The sequence below is a fragment of the Phaenicophaeus curvirostris genome, chromosome 1, assembly GCF_032191515.1.
Source record: "Phaenicophaeus curvirostris isolate KB17595 chromosome 1, BPBGC_Pcur_1.0, whole genome shotgun sequence".
NCBI classification, from domain to species: Eukaryota; Metazoa; Chordata; class Aves; order Cuculiformes; family Cuculidae; genus Phaenicophaeus; species Phaenicophaeus curvirostris.
The window spans coordinates 38,801,078-38,811,723 of record NC_091392.1 but is presented as its reverse complement, the minus strand read 5'-3'; the positions used below and the strand labels follow the sequence as shown (position 1 = coordinate 38,811,723).

At 45.4% G+C, this 10,646-nt stretch overlaps 1 protein-coding gene across 1 annotated transcript; it reads left to right on the top strand.

The window, feature by feature from the left end:
- The first annotated feature begins 6,062 nt into the window (after window positions 1-6,062).
- On the top strand, window positions 6,063-7,974 carry SNRPF (small nuclear ribonucleoprotein polypeptide F). The gene is made up of 4 exons (XM_069849767.1): window positions 6,063-6,195; window positions 6,605-6,730; window positions 6,954-7,018; window positions 7,855-7,974. The coding sequence occupies exons 1-4, from the start codon at window positions 6,193-6,195 to the stop codon at window positions 7,919-7,921; spliced, it is 261 nt and encodes an 86-aa protein (XP_069705868.1). The 5' UTR covers window positions 6,063-6,192; the 3' UTR covers window positions 7,922-7,974.
- Window positions 7,975-10,646: the final 2,672 nt, after the last annotated feature.

Genomic DNA, 10,646 nt, shown 5'->3' with positions numbered 1-10,646 from the left:
TCAGAGCAGAGCCATCCCGGCAAACTTCCTTGGGGAGCAGGGGCACAAAAAGTTATTGTGACTCCATCAAGACCTGGGCTTTTGTTAGCATATACCTACCACCTCCCAACATCTCATTTCACATCGACACCATTCTGCAGGCAAATGGCATTATGTTTATCTGAAACTGCACATAAATCCTTCACTCGAGAAGAAGCACTGCATTCTTTCTTCACAGGATCTCCCCTGCCACCCACACTGGAAGTCCCTTACCGCAAAGTCTCTGCTCATTGAGAAAGTCCATCAGACTTTTGCATCTTGCTTGTGTTTCCTCATATGAGTATGCCCGCCACCACCAGGCACACAGGGCAAGTCTTTTGTGGATTTTATGGTTCCCCTGTGCCCTCCCCTGGCTGCCCTTCCCTTCAAGTGTTGTATAGCAAGACCACACATCTATTCTAGGCTACAGTCTTGCTCCAAAATGCGAATGTCGCAGCATGAGGAAAGAGGCACGATAGTCAGATCAAACCTGAAACAGGTTAATTAGGATATCAGAGAGAAACTGAAGGCCTCTCTTCTTCTGGGGCCTGATGTCACTACCTACTGGATCATAAAACCATAGAATCATTTAGGTTGGAAAAGACCTTTCAGATCATAAAGTCCAACCATTAACTAACACTGCTAAGTCCACCACTAAATCATGTCACTAAGCATCATGTTTATTAAATACCTCCAGGGATCCCAGTCCTCACCCATAGCGAAGGTCTATGGTGGATGGTTATTGCCTCACTCATGCAGATTTGATCAAAGATGGAGTTATTAAAATGACAAATCATCAACAGAGAGGATCAATGTTTTACTGGTAGAGATCTCAGTGAAAATACTGCTTGGAGAGAAATCATTTTATTCTGGCAAAGCCCCACACCATCTGGATTGTACCTCTTATGTGGGCTGTTCACAATCCATGCATACTGCCACAGCAGTTCCCATGTCACTGAGAGCTGATAATTGATACAGACTTTTTGCACAGACAAGAAATTTCTGTTTCTTATTGAAAAAGATTTTTAGACAAAATTTCATCGGATACTTTCTACAGAAAATTTGTGTGCAAGAGCAATTACGTTATAGAATGTAATTGCATATAATGTGAGAGCATTATAAACAATTTACAGCATGGTTTATAAAGGCAAAACTTCCATTACACCTAATACTGAAGGAAAAATAAATTTATTTCCTGTCAAGATTTGGCCTGAGTCTTAGATCCTCTTCACATTTTAGCACTATTGCTAGAGCAGCAAAACTCTCCAAAGGTGCACACAGCCTTAAAATACTTCTAGGTCCGTGGCAGTCATAGACACTGCATCTCCAAGTAGTCAGACTAGAGAGATTGCCAGAATATAACTCCTAGTCTGCACACAGCTACTTAACAACTGTGTAGCTTAGACTGAGGCATCATATCACATAATGTTTTCAAGAACCAGACACAGTGGTCTGGGAGTCCAACAAGGGGGAGGAAGGAGGGTGGTGCATCTTCACCTGGGACAGGTTCACATTGGCAGAGCAGCAGGTTCTTACACAACTTTGTCAATTATAAACCCAACAGAACTAGAAGCTGATGTTCATCCATTGTGTGATGGTTCATCTATCCAGTAACTCCACGCTGCTGCACTGGATTTGTTTTGATGCTAACCTGTCCTTTGAAGGTACTGTGTCCTGGTGGAGCCTACTTCTTCTGTTAGATCAGCTCTCTCCACTCCTCATTCATTGCTGCTTTAAGTTTTCTGATGGTGCCCAGGTATCAGAAGTAATTCACTTGATGTGGGAGAAGAGTGTAGCAGAGCAAAACCCATTTACACTGGCAAATTGCTAGGAAAATGTTACTAAATGTGCAGCCCAGAAGCTAGAACACGGGGCAGCTCTGAAAGTTTCCTCAAAAAAATGTGTTTATGGCAAGCAGGAGGGGGTTATTGCAGGGAGTTCCTGTCTCATCAAACTCAGCCCAATCAGAAAATATCTCTGGGCAGCTCAGGTTTCTCTCAGCAACATAAGGGTACAAGGGCTAGCCCACTCTGCCAGGCATTATGGTGCCATGGCATATTAATGATGTCAGTGAGCATTTGCACTAACACAGATAATGCTATCTAATGAGTCCCTCCACCAGAAACGCTGCCGCCATCAGATGTCCAGCTGCTTCATGTGTTTCCTTAGTATGGGAGTGTAGGACATTGTGCTAAATTCCCACCTCTGAGCTGTAAGAGAAAATGCTATCTATTCACCCAAGATCGAAGTTTTGGATTAATCTATGACAAAAGCTCTTTCCTGTTAATTTCCTGTTGAGCAGCAGCCTAAATACCCTGACCCAAAGGCAGAAAAGAATGCAAGAATGCCAAGGATTACTTCCTTCATTTCTCTTACTTCCCCTATTTGATGGGGAAATGCAGAAAACAAAAGGTGAACTTCACCCTTGTGCTGAAAGTCAGGATAAGACCCATGTAAGCAAACTGTCTCTGAGTTAGAATGATTCAGTCAACAAGATAAACAGCAAATTCCTTGGGGGGGGAAGGAAAAGCTATTTCATTTCCTGATTAACCAAATTATCCAGTTAACTACATCAGATGTAGTCACGCATTCTGTGCTTTCAGTAGTTCTTCCTACCTTACCGCCACATAAAATTGCTGCTGACCAAGTCTACAGCTGATGAGATTACTGCCGCATGAATTCTTCCACTGATTATGAAACTACAAGCCAAGAACTCCTGCTCTCTGACTTCTATGCTAACATTTATAACCTTGGGAAATTCTTCTGGTTTTTGATAACTTCATAACAACAGGGTTGGAATATTTAATCATCCATTAGGGGAGCAGAGTGCATTAAAAGCTGAATGCAATTGCTCTTTTATTTCTTGGTACACAAGAAGTTTTCCCAACATGAGAAGGAGACATTGTGACCACAATTGGTTCAGTATGTGAAAATAACAAGTGCTGTTTACTGATAACATGCCAAACCTATTACATTGCCATTCACAGATATATGTATTTATCGTTGGCAATTGTCAGAAAAGTGCAAATATTACTCCTATGGCGTGATTTTATTCGAGACACACTAAGCTCATTGTGTTCTGCCACATTATACACATTATCACTTGAAATCAGTTATTCTTTACTCCAAGTGGCATGAGAAATTTTGCTATATACTTGCATACCATTACCCGTTGTGTTCATGCTTTTCCTATATAGTCTCAACACATACTTCCTTACAGAAATCTTATGACTTACTCTTATGACTTGCTTCCTGAAAGACAATTAGCACAATTTTGATGTTGTCTCTGTAGCCCATCCAATACACACTAAATCACATTTATTTCTAATGATCATGGAAACAAGCATCTGCTAGTCAAAAAGAATTAGAATTCCAACTCTTATTCACTCCTACCCATCAATAAAGGTATTGCAGCCACTGTGCTTTAGGACAGTCTGGATCTGGAGAAGGACAGGTTGTTGAGTCAACAGCATTAATCCCTCAGATTTAAGCAGGTGGTGACGGTTTTGCTCTCGACGCTAGGGCACCAGACTGACCTTTCGAAGCTAAAGCACACAAAAAATGTAATATTTCTGTTACAGAAAGGTTAGTTACTGGATGTATGTTTTCCACATTTGGCATCCAACACACTAAAGATGAAGGGATTATGCCGTATGCAGGAACATAAATACACAGTGCAGCATTTGATGACTTAAGACATAGAGGAGTAGAAGACACGAGTTCAGATGTGACAAATCAGTAAACGGCACAAATGCTGGTTTAACATATTTGCCAGCCAGAGGTTGAATCACAAATTACAGCTAGAGCACGATTGACATTTCATGAGTACGAACATGCGTAGTGTTCCCTACAGCCAAGAAAAACTGGCATCTTCTTTGTCTGGGTGTCAAATGAGACTGAGTAGAGCACTTGCATGCTGGCAAGGGCATCACTTTAGTTTCTTATTAACTCTGAGGTTTTCCATTGATGCATGTGGAGTAACAAAAATGTACTGGTCTGCAAATTTATTCTTAAACATTTATGAGTTGATGTCACCACACTTTCACTGCCTGCAAGGCTTGCAGGTAACCTCGGGAGAGCCTGTTGGAAGCCTCCCATTATGTGCCTCAGGCACCATGCACGTTAAGCGCTGCCACCTCATGGAGATCATAGAATCACAGAATAGTTTGGGCTGAAAAGGACCATGAAGGTCATCTAGACCAGGCCCCCGGCAGTGAACAGGAACATCTTCAACTAGAACAGGTTGTGCAGAGACCCATCTAATTTGACCTTGAATATTTCTAGGGATGGGGCATCTACCACCTCTCTGGGAAACTTGTTCCAGTGTTTCATCACCCTCAGTGTAAAAAATGTCTTCATAATATCTAGTCTAAACCTCTCCTTTTAGGTTAAAACCATTAGCCCTTGCTCTGCTGCTACAACCCCTGCTAAAACGTTTTTTTTCCCCATCTTCCTTAAATATTGAAAGGCTGTAATAAGGTCTCCTCGGAGTCTTCTCTTCTCCAAGTTGAACAACCCCAAATTTCCCAGCCTCTCTTCATAGGGGAGGTGTTTCAGGATTTTGATCATTTTTGTGGATCTCCTTGGGACCTGCTCCTAAGGTCCATGTCTTTCCTGTGCTGACGGCTCCAGGGTTGGACGCAGTATTCCAGGTATGACCTCACCAGAGCAGGGTAGAGAGGCAGAATCCCCTCCCTCGACCTTCTGGCCACACTTGATGTTGCCCAGGGTACAGTTGGCTTTCCAGGCTGCAAGCTGGCTCATGTCCAGCGTTTCATCCACTAGAACCTGTGCAGAAAGAGAGTGAAGCACAGACAGGCCAGCTACAGCCAAGCCGACCACCACCCTCAGAGTGGGCAGATATTGAGGTCAAAAGCAACCCCTGCCCTGCTGGGGAGCACATACTTCATTAGCCTCACACACTATCATACAATCACAGAAAAAAAGGATTTTAGAATAGTTTGGGTTGGAAGGGACCTTAAAGATCATCCAGTTCCAACCTCCCTGTGGTGGGCAGGGACACCTCTCACCAGCCCAGGTTGCCCAAAGCTCCATCCAACCCGGCCTTGAACACCTCCAAGGATGGGGCAGCCACAGCTTCCCTGGGCAACCTGTGCCAGTGCCTCACCGCCCTCATAGTGAAGAAATTCTTCCTTATGTCTAGTCTGAATCTGCACTTCTCCAATTTATACCCATTGCCCCTTGTCCTATCACCACAAGCCTTTGTAAGCAGTCCCTCCACAGCTTTCTTATAGCCTTTTTCAGGTTCTGGAAGGTCTCCTGGGAGCCTTCTCTTCTCCAGGCTGAACAAGCCCAACTCTCTCAGCCTGTCCTCATACGGGAGGTGCTCCAGCCCTCTGATCATCCTTGTAGCCTCCTCTGGACCCGCTCCAGCAGTTCCATATCCTTCTTATGTTGATGATCCAGAACTGGACACAACACTCCAGGTGAGGTCTCACAAGAGAAGAACAGAGGGGCAGAATCACCTCCCTCAACCTGCTGGCCACGCTTCTTTTGATGCAGCCCAGGGCACAGTTGGCCTTGTGGGCAGCAATCGCACGCTGCCGGCTCACGTCGAGCTTCCCTTCAACCAGCCTGAAGCTGCTCGAGGGGAAAGTAACATTGGACACTAGGAAAAACTTCTTCACTGCACGGGTTCTCGGGCACTGGAAACGGCTGCCCGGGGAGGTGGGCGAGTCTCCATCCCTGGAGGCGTTTAAAAGACGCTAGAGGAGCTGCTCAGGGCTTTGGTTCACAGCCCTAGGGGCTCGAGGCCTGCAGCAGCGCGGCCCCCGGCCGCGGCGCACCATTGGTCGGCACGGGGCGGGGGGGCAGCCCGGCCAATGAGGACGGCCCGCGCCGCCGCCAGCCAATGAGCAGCCCCGCTCGCTCGGGGCAGTCAGCGATTGGCTGGCACGGGAGGGCAGGGCAGCCAGTCTAGCCAATGAGAGAGGACTCCTCCTCCGCCAGCCAATGAGCAGCCCCGCTTTTCGCTTCGCGCGCGGGGCGGCCTCAGCCTATCGATCGCGCGGCGCGGCCAGGGGTCGGAGGTGAGCGGAGCGGCGCCCCCGGAAGCGGAAGCGGCGCGGCCGCCCCCCATTCTCTCGCAGCGCGCGGCGCGCACGGAGGGATCCGGCTGGGCCTGCGTGTCCCGGGCCGCTGCCCCGTCCCGCCATGGTGAGCGGCGGGGAGGGGGCGGAGCATCAGGGGTCCTGGGAGAGCTGGGGGGAGCGAGGAGTGGGACGGGGCCCTTAGTGGTCTTGAGGGAGCCGGTGGGGGGGGGAAGGGTGGGACAGGGCCTTTAGTGGTCCCGGGGAAGCTGGCAGGGAAGAGTGGGGCATGGCCTTTAATGGTCCTAAGGGAGCTCGGGGGGAGATGGAGGGAAGAGTGGGACATGGTGCTTAACATTCCTAGGGGAGCGGGAGGGAGGGAAGAGTGGGACATGGCTGTTAACGGTCCCGAGGTAACTGGGGTCGGGAGGGAGGAGGGGGAAGCCAGGGACATGGTGGCTAGTGCTCCTGGGGGAGTGGGAGGGAGGGCAGGAGGGCCGGACGGTGCCGCTGAGCAGCGTCTCTTCCCCTGTCAGAGCCTGCCCCTCAACCCCAAGCCGTTCCTGAACGGGCTGACAGGGAAACCGGTGATGGTGAAGCTGAAGTGGGGGATGGAATACAAGGGCTACCTCGTCTCCGTCGACGGCTACATGAACATGCAGGTGAGAGGGGTGGGGAGGCAGCAGCCATCTGGGCTGCTGGTGATGGATTTCAGTCCTAGGGAGGGAAAACAGAGAGAGCGGGGGGCACTTCTAAAGCCTTAGCCTGTTGGGAGCGGGGTCCACTGGGGTCATTCCCTGCCAGGCTGTGGGGCAGAATTGCTGTGGCCTCTGTGAAGCCTTTGCTGGTGTAACTATTCTGACTGTGATTGTTTTTTTTCTCAAGCTTGCAAACACAGAGGAGTACATAGATGGCGCATTGTCTGGACACCTGGGTGAAGTTTTGATAAGGTAATCCGCATATTTGTGGTGGAGGTGGGGTACCCCTAGATATTCTTACTGTTTGCATTGAAACTTGTGTTGGTAGGTGCTCCATTTCTTGTCTAACTAAGGTACTAAGTGTTGATGTAAGTTTTATGGGAAGGCTGAGATGCTTTCTGAGGGGAGGAAGAATGAGTTTTGAAGCACTTGTAAAGAAATAATGAGGCGGGTGCTAGTCTCCTCCCAAGTAACAGGCGAGAGGATGAGAGTAAATGATCTCGAGCTGCATCGGGGAGGTTCAGATTGGGTATTATAAAAAAAATTCTTCACTGAAAGAGTTGTGAAGTACTGGAAGAGACTGCCCAGGGAAGTGGTGGAGTCTCCATCCCTGCAGGGGTTTAGGAAACGTGTAGGCATGGCATTTTGAGTCGTGGTTTAGCAGGCACAATGGTGTTGGGCTAATGGTTGGATCTTAGAGGTCTTTACCAACCTTAATGATTCTGTGATTCAAAGTATTAATGATGCTTTTTGAAGCAACTAAATCCCTTGGTTTTTCAAATTATTGCATAGTTATCAATCTCTTGGCATTAGTAGAGTAGATTAATGTTTTGCATATTTGGCCATAAAAGATGATGACTTGAGTAAAAATTTCTTGTACAGCATTGTCAAGTAGTTACTGTGTTTATAAACTCAGTAGTTTTGCAGCTGTCATGAACTTTGCAGAAAGCTGTAGAGCGCTAATAGCAGCAATTTGTTCTGTGGAATTTGGCCGCTGCCAGGCAGGAAGATGCTTCAGGTAGTGGATAGATAGCAACTGGAAAATGAAAACATTTACAGTTAAGGGAACTCTTTGTTTCTATTTACAGGTGCAATAATGTTTTGTACATCAGAGGTGTGGAAGAAGAGGAAGAAGATGGAGAAATGAGAGAATAGGTGTTTTGTATATCTGGAAATAAACTTTTTGGTTTTCTTTTTGTTTTCCATAACTTTGTAATAAGGTGTTTACTTTTTGTCCTGTTGTGTTATAATCTGGGGAACGTTAATGCTTGAAATGGACTCTAATCTTTGGTTGTTGTCTGAAAAACTCATGCTGGAGGAACAGGCAGTTATTTCAATTTAAAGCTGAAAATATTAGTGAAAAGTGAGTATTTAAAACATCAAACCAACTGAAAAGATCCCCTAAAACAACTCTGAAGTGTTACCTGTGTCAGTAAATGCCATTACTGTCAAAGGAAATATCTGAGTTTAAGTGATTGCCACAATGAATCAGATCTGCAAAGCTGTTCTTTCCAAAAGAAATGAGATGGTTCATTCCTGTATCAGCTCAGTTCAGCATCAGTGTCAGTGCTCTGCTGTCAGGCAGTCATACTGCAGTGCAGGAGAGTGTGTAATAGAAGGTCAAGAATGTTTTATCCTGTGTTTGTGACTTTCTTTTGTCATTCTAAGGTGCTGAGTAGATTGGAACACCTGTAGGAATAGCCCTTCTCTCCTTAACAATGGTAATACGGACTGTGGAATGAGCAACAAACTACTTTAAAAAAAAGTATCCTCATCTGCCTACTCTGGACCACTGACGATTTGGTAATGATTTCTTCAGCTCCAAGTTGGTTAATTAAGAAGATGTAGATGTAACACTTTGTAGCCTTATTTCAGTCCTGTAAGTCATCTTCTGTATTTACAGGAAGCTCATTCTTAGCTGTCTTCTCTGTTTTGAAACCTGTGAACCAGTTATCTTCACTTCTGAAACACAGGAAAGCATGGCAGTTTGTATAGTTTACAATATGTATGTGGTTACTATTTAACCACACATAGTCTTTAAACCTATCTATAAACAAATTGGAAATAGTTGTGAGGATTTCAGTGCAGGTGAGATGTGTAGATCTGTTATACCCTAGTGTGTCTAGGAAATATTCTGCTGCTTTGGGTCACAAAGCTTGATGTGTGGCTGTACAATCCTTATTGTAAGGACAAATCTGTATCGACTTTGTAGCCAATATCCACACAAACAAAAGCATTCTGGCAGCAATAAAGGTCCATGGACTTAAATGGCATTATTAGAGTTAAGACAGCATGCTGCAAAATGTGAGTGTTCTTTCCCAGTCTTTGTCATAAAAAGCAAGTTTCTCTTTTTTTACCAGCTATCCAGAAGTCTTGGTAGGAACGCAATAACCATGTTTTCAAATGTCTACTCTGAAACATTGAGGTTTACTGAATGTCTCTTATTTATCAGCATTTCTCAATGAAAAGCTGTTGCTTTGCCAGTGCTGCCGGTCTGAGGCTATCTTAGAGGCACTGATGGAGCTAAGAGTCACTACCTGTAGGATGTGGTTTGGAGAGGCGTTCTGCAAAGCAGAACCCAGACGTCAGCGGGTGCGCTCCGTGAACGTAAATTACAACCGTTGTGTTACTTAGACCCACTTAACTGTAATGCTGTCACCAAGTAACCAAAGTAGTATTCCTGTTTTACCCGTGGGGAAAATAGAATTCCTCTAATATCTCTCTGTGATCTCATTAGTGGAACTTGACAAAAGACAAAAATTCCTTTTGTTCTCTGATGTGGTCCTGGCCTGCCTTACATGTGGCCATTTTCTGCTCTTTGCAGACTCCAGCCCCTTCCCTGACCAGATTCATACAGGCATATTGCACTGAAACCTGAGATGATGGGGGAAAAAAAAGAGGTTTTATGTAAGCTTCCAACGTGCCACAGGCTGTGTCATTAGCTTACCTGATTTCTGTAAGGAAAGGAGCTAAGTGTTGGCAAGCTAATTAGCAGTAAATCCAGCATTATGGGCCAGCGTCCAATCTCAGGTCTAAATGCCTCCATGAAGCACTGGGTCTGAGCTTTGAGTAAACCACTCAAAGTGGAAGGTAGTGGGTGTGTTGCCCCTGTTGTCCTGGAGGCACGGGGGCAGCTTGGTGCCTGCTCTGCACGGGCCCTGTCTGTGTCACCACCACTGGCAGGTCAGTGCAGAGGCTTCTGAAGTAAAGTGTCAACATGAAGGACATCTATAAACTCAATCTTACACACTCCCGTGAAACACCAGCAAGAAGAGATGAAATCTCTTAAATCAACAACCTGCTACTCAACTGAATTTTTTACTTATCTCTACCTTTATTATTTTTTCTCCTCTCTGTTCTCTTTTACTACCTTACTTTAATTTTTTTGGTGAATAAGTTGTTTTCCTACCCAAACTGGCAAACGCAAGGAACTTGGAATACTCACTGATAATAACAGGTAAAATGAGCATAGGATATTATCCCTAGGTTGTTTTAGGAGCACACCTTTTCAGCAAGCAAAGACCCACCAGCTCTGTAAAGAACTGGCTTTGTCTTTCACTCTGAAAGTTCTCTTCTTTTGATAGCTGTTATGAACACCTGTGAAATTTTGCAGGAAAAAAAAGAATTTTATCCTTAAGAGTCTAACAGCACACTTCTCGCAAATGTAAAGTTTTCCACAGAACTGTTCTTTCTTTTTTTTCCTCCCTTTTACCAAAATTTATGTGATGGGTGGCCGGAGCCTGAGATTTGATCACCAGAAATAGAGTTGCTGTTGCCACCTTTGCTCTTGGAAATTCTCTGTGAAAAACATATAGATGTGAGAATATAAATATAAGAAGTATTTCAGCCAGTTTCTGTCTGACTTCTAGCCCTTGCTCAT